This window comes from Mustela putorius, unplaced genomic scaffold, assembly GCF_011764305.1.
Source record: "Mustela putorius furo isolate JIRA1106 unplaced genomic scaffold, ASM1176430v1.1 tig00000224_pilon_pilon_pilon, whole genome shotgun sequence".
Taxonomy (NCBI): Eukaryota; Metazoa; Chordata; class Mammalia; order Carnivora; family Mustelidae; genus Mustela; species Mustela putorius.
In genome coordinates, this window is record NW_025421321.1 from 5,917,341 (window position 1) to 5,931,324 (window position 13,984).

At 40.3% G+C, this 13,984-nt stretch overlaps 1 protein-coding gene and 1 long non-coding RNA gene across 6 annotated transcripts; one reads left to right on the top strand and one right to left on the bottom strand.

Annotated features, from left to right (window-relative positions):
• Positions 1–37: 37 nt before the first annotated feature.
• Positions 38–9,417, bottom strand: CUNH2orf49 (chromosome unknown C2orf49 homolog). Of its 3 annotated transcripts, none has more exons than XM_013062386.2 (5): positions 9,244–9,417; positions 6,956–7,122; positions 3,200–3,326; positions 2,951–3,073; positions 38–627 (listed from the first exon to the last, which is right to left on the bottom strand). In XM_013062386.2, exons 1-5 carry the CDS (start codon positions 9,340–9,342, stop codon positions 571–573), a joined length of 573 nt encoding a protein of 190 aa, XP_012917840.1. In that variant the 5' UTR covers positions 9,343–9,417; the 3' UTR covers positions 38–570. The 3 variants fall into 3 exon arrangements, with proteins under 3 accessions (XP_012917840.1, XP_004764430.1, XP_044933551.1); XM_045077616.1 differs by having other exon boundaries at positions 597–627; positions 2,951–3,053; positions 9,244–9,414; XM_004764373.3 differs by having other exon boundaries at positions 2,951–3,326; positions 9,244–9,416.
• A 22-nt stretch (positions 9,418–9,439) lies between these two features.
• Positions 9,440–12,579, top strand: LOC101688602. 3 transcript variants are annotated; one of them, XR_006605992.1, is made up of 4 exons: positions 9,440–9,788; positions 10,029–10,425; positions 11,376–11,432; positions 11,852–12,579. It is a non-coding gene; the product is annotated as an uncharacterized LOC101688602 (long non-coding RNA). The 3 variants fall into 3 exon arrangements; XR_006605991.1 differs by having other exon boundaries at positions 9,451–10,438; positions 11,852–12,573; XR_006605990.1 differs by having other exon boundaries at positions 9,457–10,425; positions 11,852–12,571.
• Positions 12,580–13,984: the final 1,405 nt, after the last annotated feature.

The following is a 13,984-nucleotide window of genomic DNA, read 5'->3' on the forward strand; positions in this document are numbered from 1 at the left end:
ATGGGAAAAAGTAATGTAAGCACTTCAAGAACAGCAATTTCATCTGTATATTTGGAATAGTTTATTGGCAGCACTACAAATATGCTTTTCTTGGTGAACCTTAAGGAGGAGTTTGGCAGTATTTACTAAAATATTGGGAAAAACTGTTAAATTCTTTTGCTAGGGAAAATAAATAAAAATTGTGAACTTCTAAAATATTTTGGGTTTAAACAAAAACCTCAAATTCCCCCAAATACTGAAACCGAGTAATTAAAATAATTCCTAAAATTCATCAGATGCTTTGTATCAGACTTGCAGCTAATGATTGACTGGGATCAATATAAATGACTTACACTAAGTCACCTGGTTTAAAAAGAAATTTTTTCCTAGTAAGGGCACAAAAGGCAAAAATTAAAAAATAATAATAATAAAAAGGAAGGGGAAAGGAAAGACTATTTTTTTTCAAACCTAATTTTAAGCCTCTTAAGAAAATTCCACAATAATCAGGATCTCTGTAAATACTGTCAATATATGCGAACTTGCTTGAAAAACTACAGTTACAGTTATATTTACATTTTTGGAAACTTTCCTTCAGGGCCATGTAACATGCTGTATCTTCCTCTTTGTTTCTGGGGGCTTCAGGTTATTCTGAAAAGACATGAACAGAAACCAGTTTACACCTGCAGAAATGTCAGAGGACAACTTGAAATGAGCACTTGAAACCACCGAAGTTTACTACTAATATATGAATGGCAGATCACTGCTGCCATCTGGTGGGAGAAGATTTAGAAGACTGGGAAATGCACGTCTCGCCTGCCACCCATTTTTTTCCAGCTGTGGTTCTCAAATCTCTGCATATTAGAATCACCCACAACACTTTCAAACATACCCAGACCTGGGTCTTATCCCAGAACTAATTAAGTCAGAATGCATACAAGGTGGCAGGGATGAGGCTCCGATTTCTGTCTGGGTTTTCTGGAAGCTCCTCCAGGTAATCCTGAAGTGCACTCAGAATTGAAAACGACTAAGGACTCCAGACCTGCTTCTTTCCTGCCTACCCCATCGCCTTCCTCAATCTCACAATCCAAGATCTTAATACTAGTAAATTTAAAAAAAAAAAAAAATCATACCTCTGAAAGAGTAAAATTTTTCTGAGTAGAAAGATGTGTTTTAAGAGACTGAAAAAAAATCCTCAAGGCTAACTCTTTTATTATAATATTTGAGGTCTAGATTATTCTTCCTACTTTTTTTCCCTCCTTCCCACTCTTCTCTGACACCCTCCTCCTCTGCCCCACAAAAATGACTGAAAGAAGTGGAAAGGCAGCTTGGTGAGACAGAAGCTCATGCAGAGGTCAAATAGGTCTGTATTCAAATAGCAACCAGGCCACTTACTAACTCTGAAACCCTGGAAAAGTTTATTTAAACTATCTGAGCTTCCATTTCCTTATCTGTGAAATGAGAAAAAGAACTGTGCTATTGCACAGGGTAGCTGAAAGGGTGAACCAATGGAAGAACCAAACACTGGTCAGATTTACGGTAGTCTTCTTTCTGCTACTACTTTACAATGTTTGAACTACTCTGAGTTTTGATCCCTCTGACACACAATTTGAAGAGTATAATAAAGTCAAAGTATACCATAGGAATGCTACAGACTGAATGCATGTCCCCTCAAAATTCATATGTTGACATCTAATCCCCAATGTGACAGTATTAGGGGGCAGGGTCTTTGGAAGTGCTTAAATCACAACATAGGTGCTCTCATGAATGGGCCCTTAGAAAAGAGACCTCAGAGAGCTTACTTGCCCCTTCCACAACATGAGAACACAGCAGAAAGCAGCCTAGGGGGGGCGCCTGCGTGGCTCAGTGGATTAAAGCCTCTGCCTTCAGCTCAGGTCATGATCCCAGGGTCCTGGGATTGAGCCCCGAATCGGGCTCTTTGCTCAGCAGGGAGCCTGCTTCCTCCCCTCTCTCTCTGCCTGCCTCTCTGCCTACTTGTAATCTCTGTCTGTCAAATAAAATAAATAAAATCTTTAAAAAAAAAAAAAAGAAAGAAAAGAAAGCAGCCTAGGGCGAATCAGGAAGTAGGTTTTCACCAGACAATGAATCTGATAGCACCTTGATTCTGCACTTGCCAGCCTCTAGAACTGTGGGAAATGCATGTCTGTTGTATAAGCCATCGAGTCAGTATTATATCGAGCAGTCTAAATAGACTAAGGCAAATAAACTATGATAATAATATAAAACTGCTTGGATGTTTAAAGTAAAATCATTTTCTGAGAAGCCCAGGGAAGAATCAAGTATGTATATGTATATACATATGTATTTGTACATATAAACACACATATAAGTGTATATACATACACATACATGTTTATGCCCTCTCACAAATTAAACTCTAAATATATTGCCTATCAGTACCAAATTTGCCAGTATATGAAATCCAAGCATCCGAATGCTTAACTATAATTCAGTCCAACACAGGACACTCCCCTACTTCCCCTACCTCTCCAAGGACAGATAAATTTGAGGGAAGGGGAGGTCTATGATAAATTCTGAATACTCTAGTGTGGTTTTAAGGTTAAGTATAAAACAGAATGAAGGTCAAAATGCTACTGAATAGATATGTAACTCTGGACAAACTACTTAACATTCTGAGCTTTACTAACAAAGGAATATTTTTCTCTTTTAGTCCCCCAAATGGTTAAAGGATTGAAATGACAAAAGTCTAGGGAAAGTGCCTAAGACATTTTAAGTAGAAATAAGTTTGGTAGACTTGAAAAAAACATTAACTTATCATCACGGATTTTATGATTCCAGGAGTCAACACTAAAAAGGACACGGAAGAGTCAGACCATTTAAGAGTTCAAGAACTGCCTGTGGCCCAGCTTACCCTTACCCACTCCACGAGGCCTCCCCACTCAGAGACTCCATCCCCTCTCTCTTACTAGCACAGAAGCCGCCCCACACTTACCACAGCCTCAGCTTCTTCTTTAGGGGCCGCTCGCTTTAACTTCACAGGAGTAGCTCCAACAGGGGACAAAGGTGGGGACTTCACAGGACCCAAAGGACTTTTCCTATGCGTTAAGTCATGGTTCTGTTTAGTGTCATTATTATTGTGTTCCATTTTATTGTTCATAGGCAAATTGGAAGACAGAATTAGGGGTGAAACACTTGAAGAGGAATTTGACAATTTTCGAAAGGCATTACTGGTAAAGCTTGCCTGAGGGGGAGGCCTGAGCCGGTCATTATCGCCATTCTCTGTCTTTCTCACTTTGATGCTTGTACTTGTTGAACTTCCATCAAACACGATGAGGGGTCTTTTCCTTAACCCATCTACAGTGCTAGTCCTGAAATCAAAGAGATAAATTCTTGAAAAATACCATCTGCAATGCAAACCAGTCTGCAGGAACTCAGAAGTAAAACAATGACCAGAAAACATTTACTGGTAAGACTCATCTATTTTACGGAGGACTCCTAGGAATGAAATTTTCTATGTTCATCCTAAATGAAGTGACAATTTTCTGATGTTTAAAGTATAAAATATTTATTGACAAGAAACTTAAGTTAGCTTTAATGTACACATAAAATTTTTTTTTAACATCAACCAACCAATTAACCCTAGAACTTAAAACAAGATTTCCTAGCAACTAAAAATTTTAAGTTTTAAAAATCACCCCACCTAACTGATAAGGTTACCTTGACTATGTATCAGTTATTATTTTAAAAAGATAATGAACTATTAATAAAACTATAGCAAAACTACCACAGCGACACTCTATAGACAATGAGAATATTCTATTCATCAACAGTCTCTAAACTAAAGCCAAGGCACTCTCTAAATTCTAACTATAATATTTGTGTAATGTTAATTTTAAAATTTGGCAAGTCTTCATGATTAGATTCTGCAAAACCTAACTTCCACTCTGAATCATAAAGATAAACAATAAAAACATTCATTTGTCTACTATTCATTAAACCTCAAGTGAAACAACAGATTTATGGGGAAAAAAAAACTTAAACATGTAACAAGAACTTGAGCAGTTACTACGAAGAACACTTCAGCCTTCCTACACAAAGTGTGGTCGAGGGACCAGTAGCGTAAACATCACCTTGGAAGCCTGTTATGAAATGCAGAATCTGGGGCTTCAACCTGTCATTTTAACCAGATCCTAGGTGACTGGCCAAACTCACCAATTCTTAGGTTACCATAGAACATCATCTGGTAGCAGATAAAAATGACTTTCCTACATACACTGTGCCGCTGCCAAAGGGAAACAGAGGGCTCATCAGAGAGAGCAGGGCTCATCAGCTTGTGAGAGTTCAACCTAAGATCCCAGAGGCATGCTGAAGTTTGGGAAGCACTGCACTGTTGATCTGGGCCTCGCTCTGTGTGACCTGGGGCATATCACAACACTGCTAATTCAACAATACCAGACAATCTCTTAGATCCTTCCAGCTTTTAAGATTTTGAGTCAAGAGTGAGATTTGTGGGGCGCCTGAGTGGCTCAGTGGGTTAAGCCTCTGCCTTTGGCTCAGGTCATGATCTCAGGATCCTGGGATCAAGCCCTGCATCGGGCTCTCTGCTCAGCAGGGATTCTGCTTCCCCCTCTCTCTCTGCCTGCCTCTTGCCTACTTGTGATCTCTCTGTCAAGTAAATAAATAAAATCTTTAAAAAAAAAAAAAAAAAGAGTGAAATTTGTGGGTTTTTTCTTTAGAAAGTCACAAATCCGGGGCACCTTGGTGGCTCAGATGGTTAAGTGTCTGCCTTCAGCTTGGGTCATGATCCCAGGGTGCTGGGATCGAGACCAATGTTGAACTCCCTGCTCAGCAGGGATTCTGCTTCTCCCTCTCCCTCTGCCTGCTGCTCCCCCTGCTTATGCTGTCAAATAAATACATAAAATCTTAAAAAAAAAAAAAGTCATAAATCCTTTCAAAAAGGATACTGAGGAGCTTAAAGAGATCATCATACGAAGTAACAGTACTGAAGCTTTGCTTAGGACAATATGCATGAACATGCTGATCAAGAAGAAAATACTTTCTTATTAAGAATCAACAAAAGTAAAAAAAAAAAAAAAAAAAAGAATCAACAAAAGTAAGGGGTACCTGGGTGGCACAGTCAGTTAAGTGGCCAACTCTTGGTTTTAGCTCAGGTCATGATCTCAGGGTCCTGGGATGGAGCCCATTGGCCTATAAGCTCCAAACTCAGCTGAGGGTCTGCTTCAGGATTCTATCTCTCCCTCTGCCCCTCCCCCTCCCACCACTCACTCAAGCCAGCTCTATAAAATAGATTTTTTAAAAAGATGAATCAACAAATGTAAACCGAAGATGTATTTGGCATAACCACAGATTTACAAAAGCTAACACTAATATGTAGCCCATACCACTATATAACCATCAAGCTAAAATGATGTTTAATCTGAACTGAATGTGTTCCTGATCAAAAGAAAGACCATTTTCCCAAAATAACTATGAGCATACATGTTACATTCTTCAACTATTTTCATACCTGGGGAATACTCCCCCTACCAATCATGAGTTCTTCTTTGTAACTAGAGATTAACACCCCTCATCAACTTGGAGCCAGTATTCGCCCTTACGCTCAGCCCTCATTCCACTTTCTCCCACAATCACTAGTGCGCTGCCAATGACAGTACCTTACAAACAGAAGGCTCTAAAAATAAATTCAGTAATTAATCAATAGCGCCCACTTGTGATAAAACAGACACAGGAAACGAAATAACTAGCCCACTCAAGGATCTTAGCACACTTTGTTCTCATTAAACTATCTATCACTGTTACAGAAACATAACCATTTAAGAAGGAAATTTATTTGCTTGTGGTTTTATGAAAAATTTTCTGAAATTTAAAAATCTTAGTGTCGGGGCGCCTGGGTGGCTCCGTGGGTTAAAGCCTCTGCCTTTGGCTCAGGTCATGATCCCAGGGTCCTGGGATTGAGCTCCGCATAGGCTCTCTGCTCAGCAGGGAGCCTGCTTCCCTTCCTCTCTCTCTGCCTGCCTCTCTGCCTACTTGTGATCTCTGTCTGTCAAATAAATAAAATCTTTAAAAAAAAAAAAAATCTTAGTGTCCCTGAAGCTATATGACAGTTCCTTCATTTCTTTATTATTCGAAGACCTTAAAGTCTTGACTCCACATTTTCTCACAATTCAGCAAATCTTGTTGGCTCTACCTCCAGACTCCAGCCACTTCTTACCAAGTTCCCTACTTCAGTCGAAGTCCCCACCATTTATCACCTGGATCACAGTACAGCCTCCTGATTGATTTTCCTGTTCCCTTTCCCCTATCTTAAATCACGTCTCTGTACTGCAGCCACAGTGACGCTATTAAAATGCACATCAGATGATATCACCACTTTGCTCAAAACCTTCCAATGGCTTCTTATCTCACAGCAAAGCCAGTGTTCTTACAATGACTTACAAAGCCTTACAGGATCTAACCCAACAAACTCCCCTACTCACCTCCAATAAACCTCTTTTCTCTACTCTCCTTTTGACTCTCTCCACTTTGGCCTTGATGGGCTCTTTATTGTTCTCGGTTTATGACCGGCACACTCCTGACCCAGGCTCTAGTATTCTGTCTGGAATGCTAGCTTGCTGCTCTTAAATAACACCTACAGGTTTCTTTACTGAAATGTCATTTCCCAGTGAGGTTGTTTTTGGCCACTTTACCTAAAATGGCAATCTCTCCCTGATTTACTTTTCTCCTTAGCATTTATATGTATCACCATGTAACATACCATGTATTTTAGCTAATTTTTAAAATTATGTTTCTCCCAATTGAAAATATGAGCAGAGAATTGTTGGTTTTAGTCATGCTATAAGCACAGTGCCTGATGCTCAATAAATAGTTATTGAGTAAATGAATTTTTCTTACCTAAGTTTATTTTACCTGGAGAAAAAAAAAGAAAAGCAAAATTGTTAAGTCATAGGAGATAAAAACCACAACCACTACCAAGTACCTTTTAGTCTCATTTTTCATCTCATGTTGCTCTCTTTTCTTTTCCATCATTTTCCCCCACCTATTCTTTGGCAAATCTCTTTGAGGCAACGGAATTGCGTGCTGAACATAAAGATCAGTGAGATTGTCTTTGTTTATTCTTATGTCATTTTCAACAGCTATGTTCTTCTGTGAAAAAGGAAACAAAAGTAATTTCAAAATAACATCCTTCATGGTAATTACTACCTATCTAACAGGGTAGAACATTCCTGCTTAAGTAATAAATTTTATAATTATAACGCTTAATAAGTATCTATTTTATAACTTATTTTCCACAATATAATTTAATACTTATTATTTTACTTACAATTTAAAACATATGAAATTTAATATAACTTAACTCTTAATTTACATTTACAATTCTATAATTATACCATTACTATGTATTTACTGTAATTACAGAATTTGTTATTTAAGTGTGAGTTTATTATTTAAGTCGTATAGGAACTTATAGGGACTTCAAGTGCACTGCAATCCCACATAGTACTATAAGTAGTATTTCGGAGGTTAACCTCTGCAAGTATTAAGTTTAGGCTCATCTTAAAAGACAATGGTCATATATTCTCAGTGTGACAAGGACTGCAGTCCACAACTGGTCAGTCAGTCATCAGGCATGGAGACCATTTCAGTAGCATGGAATCCATGAGGTAAATTGAAAATGGGAGACTTCCTGGGGAAATCAGACAAAAAAAAAGCCAACAACGATAACTATTACTGCATGCTGTCAAAAAGTTACCCAGAGTGTGACTATCATGATCAAAGGAGTGGGCTGGAGGTCTCACCCCAAATACTGTTTCCCTCATCTCCCTAATAATACTTCTTAAATTAAAAAAAAAAAAAAAAATACTTCTTAAATTGAAGTCAACTACCAAGATTTCAAATGGCCCTACAGGTGGACGCTGTAGTCCCCTTACTAATGACTGTACTGATAAGAGTGCATCATTACAAACTGCCCTTCATATTTTCACCAGTCTTTTCAAGTAGCTTCCAGTCACTGTCCAGCCATTCCTCTCTAAATTACCTCATTCTCCCTCACTTTCCAATTTGCTCTCAACATCATGGAAAACATGCAGCACAAGGAAAAGGAGTAGCTACAATAAAGAGTTTGGATTTATCTGTGTTCTGTTTAAGTGGCAAATCAAGTCCAATCTATGTACTCTGATAAACTTATCCTGATTACTTTTTTCTTCTAAATTTAAAAGTACAAATATTACTTTTCTCTGTTATACTTGACCATCCTTTGTTATCAGTTTTCACCCTCTATTCACTTAGAAATATGAAAAAACCCTGGAGAGTCCCCTGGATAACATTTCCAGATAATTCATAGGCACCGTAGTTTAGGAATTACTGCTCCAGGGTGGTAGTTCTTGAGCTATGGTCCCTGGGCTAGCAGCAAGAAGTTGTTGAAAATGCCCATGTTCAGGCCACGCCTTGCACCTACTGAATCTGACACTCTGGGGATGGAACCCAATAATTTGTGTTTTAACATGCTCTGGGGTGATTCGTGATTCTGATGTGCCTAAAAAGTTTGAGAACCTCAGGGGAAAGGTAACCTCCATAAATCTACTCAGTAGGGCTGAAGGAAATTAGCGAAAGAGTACTAAGGCGTAAACATATAGAAAGCAACAAAATATGGTACTTAAAACCACAAGAAAACTTTCAGTAATTCTCTACGACTTTAAACCAAGTTCATCTCTTCTTTTGTCTTGTTTTTTGTTGATTGTGTGAGGTCACATTAGCTCGAAAAGAGGAAATGCTGCATTGAGAGCCAGGAGTCCTGAATTCTCCCCCATTTAGCAATGGTATGACCTTAAATAAAAGTCACTTCACTTCTCTGAGACTGAGTTTCATCTTTAAACGAGGTGGGGATATGAACAAAGGGCGATTTCTCCGACGCTTTCCAGCCCTGACAGTCCTTGATTATTACCCTTCATTTCTACTACGATTCCGCCCCCCGACCCCCCGCACACATTTAGGCCGCTCGAGTCGCCTAGGACTCCTCTGTCAGAGCCATCAAATACCCAAGAGGATGAGTCCTAATTCTCAGGAATTCCTGATATTCTAAGGACCTCTGTTTCTCGGATAGAGGTGTGGGGCGACCTGGTTCGCCCGTGTGGAGTGGAGAGTGACACAAACCCGGCGGGAGGGGCGACGGCGGCGGGTGTGTCCGCTTGCCACTGAGGATTACTTGGGGCCAGCTCAAGTCCGAACCCCTCTCCAAAATGGCCCACCCGTCCCGGCGCGCCCGACCTGCTCCAGGGTGAGGAGAAGGAACTCCTGGGACAGTAGCTCCGGGTGCAGCAGCAGCTCCGAATCCGTGCAGCTGCGACCGCCCACATCCCCCGCCATCGTCGTCGCCAGGAGACCCCGGCCGGCTACCCACAAGCCTCCACGAAAGAAGCGTCCCGGAAGTGACGTGAGGGCGGGGGTAGTGAGTGTGACGTCACTCCTGGTGCGCCTGGCGTCGCGTTCCGCATCTGGTGGCGGACCGGCGTGCTGGGACAGATCTTGTTAAGGGAGGACTCTCGGGACCGAAAGAAGCGGAAGGACGTCTTCAGAGAAAACGATTGTCATTTGACTTCCTACAAGAAGAGTCAAGAAAAACGAAGATCCCGAAGCGGGCCACGATTGGTCGCGCTTCCTGTGACGTCCAGGGCAGAAGCCAAAGGGATTCCTTAGGGCAATCTCGCGGGAAAGGGGGGGGGCAGCTAGATGTCCTTTACCTCTGTATATGGCACTTGTCGCTTCTGAAATTGTTTCTGTTTCCTGATCCTCCTTCAAGATGATGATCTTAGGTCAGAGACTTTAATTCTTTGTAACCCCATGGCCTCACACATAGTAGGTTCTCAAGTATTCCCTGAAGTAATACTCTGAATTAACCTGCTCACGTATGGAAATAATAACAAAATTACTAGTGAAAAGGCCAGGCATTTGTTAGACATTAACGATGTGCCAGGCACTGGATTTAATATGGATAATCTTGCTCCTCAAATTAGCACTATGAAGTATATGTTATGAGAATGTTTATTTTCCAGGTGAGAAAACAGGCATTGGGTAATTTGCTGAAGACCAGAGATTGAGGAAGTAGCAAGCCAGGCACTTAAGTACATTTTCTCTGCTCTTATAACTACTATGAAGTAACAGTTTTGAACGTATTCTTGTAGGTTTCCGCGATGATATAATCCTTGGCAATTCACTAAGAACTCTCTTCTACTTCTCTTTCATCTTTTGTGGGAGAGATACACATCCCAAAACATTAGGCACATTTAAAACTTGCAGGCTGGTCTAAGTGTTTTGCGAACAGCAACTCTGAGATGCATCCTCTTACTGGAAGTCATTGCACTAAAACATGTGAGCAACTCCGAGGACGCTAAAAGATAAACCTTGAAGAAGCATTGGAAAATAAGTGAGATGCTAAATCAAAAAGATCACGTAAGGCTTAGAGGTGTTTTGCAATTTTTCTTTATCATTTATGTATATGATATTTTATCTAGAAATTGACTTTCAAAACTGGGCAGAAACTTCAGTTAGTCCGGTTCTTTCATTTTAGTGTTGAGGAAGCTGACCTGAAAGACATTGAAATGACTTGCCCAAAATAGAACGGAGTTTTAGACCTGAGCTGAGGGAGGTATTTGGATGTTCTAATTTGCAGTTAAGTGCATTAACTTCATGGTATTAGAATCATGGTATTTTATATCCAAAATCTGATTACATTTTCATAACAATAGTGAAATTAGTGTGGCTGGTGTTATCCTCATTTCCCTTTCTAGAAGGCATGTTGTTTTAATGGCAAAAGCAGTTGTCTTGGAAGGAGCCTGGGCTTGAAAACTAGACCTTAGTTCAAATTTTTTTTCCTGCAGCAAAACGAGACCATGGGTGAGTTACTTAAGTCTCTCGGCCTCAATCTTATCAGAAAAAATTGCTGTGCTAACATCTGTGAAGAATTATCAAAGGAGTACAGATTATATAACACACTTGGCACAGAGCAGGTGCTTATTAACTGGTAGCTGTTTTTTTAGAAAGTATTCAACCATAATTATGAGGCAGTCTACAAAACTGGTGAAAGGGCAGGCTTTGGAGTGGCCCAGACTTGGATTTTAATCCTGGCTCCAGCACTCACCTAGGGCAAATATTTCATGTCTCCCCACTGCAGTGTCCTCACCTGTGAAGTGGACACTGTAAGGCAATGTTGTGAGGTTGGAGCCAGACAGTGTAAAGTGCTTCCTCTGTTGCCACTAACTGGAGATTTGTTGTAGTCTATTGATTGTCATCAAAGGAAGCAAGTGGCAGGATGGTGGTGTGGGTGGGGGAAAAATTGAGCTTAAGAGTCTGAAAATATGATTTACATCCTTGCTGTGCTCTTTTACCCTGTGGTTTTCTAGACCAATCACCTAATCTAAAGCCTCAAGCTCTTTATCAGCAAAAATGTTTTGTGAAAGGTAAGATCTGTTCTCCACCCCCGCCCCCCCTTTTTGTTAATTTCCCAAACGTACTTCTCCGCTTTAAAACTAAATCCATTAAGATAATTCCAGTTCCCTCTGAACCAAAAATCTCTAGAGGGAGTGTCTCCTGGGGCAGGAAAAAACCTCAGATTCAGAGAGGAGGAAGTAGATTCAAACACAAACATTTGCCTAAGGAAAGAGAGACTATTTGATAAAGCCTGCCCCCACTGCATCCTGGGCAGAGCCTGGGGGATGGAGCCTGAGAGAATTTGTGGCAGGTGACTGTGCTTTAATCGGAATTTCTGATTTAGGAATTGGGGTGAAGGAGAATTTGCATTTCTAACAAGTTCTGAGGTAATGTTTCAAATATGTGTGGGCAAAAGGGCCACCTCACAGAAATTTCTGCCACATCACAGGGCAAGGAAGCCACAGACATTCCTCAATCCTCAAGCTAAGCAGTCGCCTTGATTGGAAGGACCAGGCCTGTCAGCACCGGAACAATGCAACTGAAAACCAAACACTAGAGTGGACAAAGAACAGCTCAGAACCCTGTGGGGACCAGTGATGCTAGGACCTGACATCTCCGGCTTCCTATCTTGGCACTTTAGAAATTCCCGGACCTGATTAACACAGGCCTGGGAAAGAGGGAGGGCCTTTGTTGATAAGATTATTGTCACTGAGGCTGAGTGGGGGCTTGAAAAAGAAATAAAACTCAGTTACGGAAAAAAATTCTATTTGTTACACATTTGAGTTTGTAGACTAAAGTTCATTCCTGCTACTCTGTTATCTGTGAGTATTCTATAGTAACCAACAGTATTTATGTTTAGTATTTATAAGAATTTTCTCTTTAATCAAAAATCATGAGGTTTTATTCTTTAACATTTTTATTTGGTGCCTATACTTGAGAAAAACAAACTGAGGGATACCAATAAAACTTCCATGCCTGGCACTGCCTCACTAGGTTATGAGTTCCTGTAGAACAGGGTGCACACATTTACTCTGAGTCTCCCATCTGGTTAGTAGCACACACAATGCTTGTATTTAGTAGGTACTCGGTAAATGTTCAATGAATGAGTCATGAATAAAATATGTACTGACGACTTTGGGCGTTGATTCTCCTTGTTGGTAGTGTAATATTTAAGATAGTTATGTTATGAATATTTAGTATTCTCAAAAATATATTTGAGCATGAATAAAATTAAAAACTTCAGGGCACCTGTGTGGCTCAGTGGGTTAGGGCCTCTGCCTTCGGCTCAGGTCAGGATCCCAGGGTCCTGGGATGGAGCCCCACGTTGGGCCCTCTGCTCAGTGGGGAGCCTGCTCCCTTCTCTCTTCTGCCTGCCTCTCTGCCTAATTGTGATCTCTGTCTGTCAAATAAATAAATAAAATCTTTTTAAAAAGTTAAGGAACTTCAAAGTGAATATAACAGTTTGAAGAGTTCTTCACATTTTTGACCTGGGTTTCTAGGTGTTTAGAACAACAGTTCTGCTTCAAGTTTCAAATAACTACTTTCAGTGCCGCAGTAATAATTAATGGTTATATTTTTATTACCATTTCTTATTCTTTTTATGATCAGATCATAATAAAGATGCATTTGTGGACTTCAACTACTCATCCCATAGATAACCTTTCATGAGCTTCTTGAAACATTGTTTTGTCTTTGGGTTCTGGGTACCCAGCAAAATGCTTCCAACACTGTGTGAGACCAGTAGCGTGCACTGAATGAATATGAGCAAACCTTTCCTGATTCTCAGGCACTTCCTAACTCAGCTCTCCTGTGACCAAACTTCTAGAGCACATTACTTTTTGCCTTAGGATTGGATTAGGTGGGTCTTTCTTTCACATATTCCACTAAATCAAGGGTTCTCAAAATTGAGTGATTATTAGGGTCAACTGGAGAGCTTGTGAAAAACTCTTTGCTGGGCCCCAGCCCACAATTCTGATTTAGGAAGTTTGGAGTAGGGACATGGGAATTTCCATTTGCAGGTTCTGAGATGATGTTGATATTGTTGATGATTGACCATACTTCCTAAACCATTGCACAAAATTAAGTTGCTTGAGGGCGGGGTCTGGGTCTTCCTCATTTCAGGATCCCCAGCAGCCTCTGCCATAGTACCTGGGACATGGGAGTAGTTCAAGAAATAGTGGACTTGGGGGCATCTGGTTGGCTCAGTGGGTTAATCCTCTGCCTTCAGCTCAGGTCATGATCTCGGTCCTAGAATCATTGGCCTCTCTGCTCAGCGGGGAGCCTACTTTTCCCTCTCTCTCTGTCCCTCTGCCTACTTGTGATCTCTCTCTCTCTCTCTGTCAAATAAATAAATGAAAAAAAAATAGTGGACTTGAATAATAGCTCAAAGTTTATTTTACTGAATTTAGATTACAGGTATATGAATATATGTACATATATCCTTAAGTGAGCTAATACATGTAAAAGCTCTTAAAACATGACATGTAGTGAACTAAGTTTGCTTAAAAAATAATAAATGTGATCTTTCTTTGCTTAACTTCATCGTCTAAAATGATATCCAAACGTTCAAGAGATACGCTCT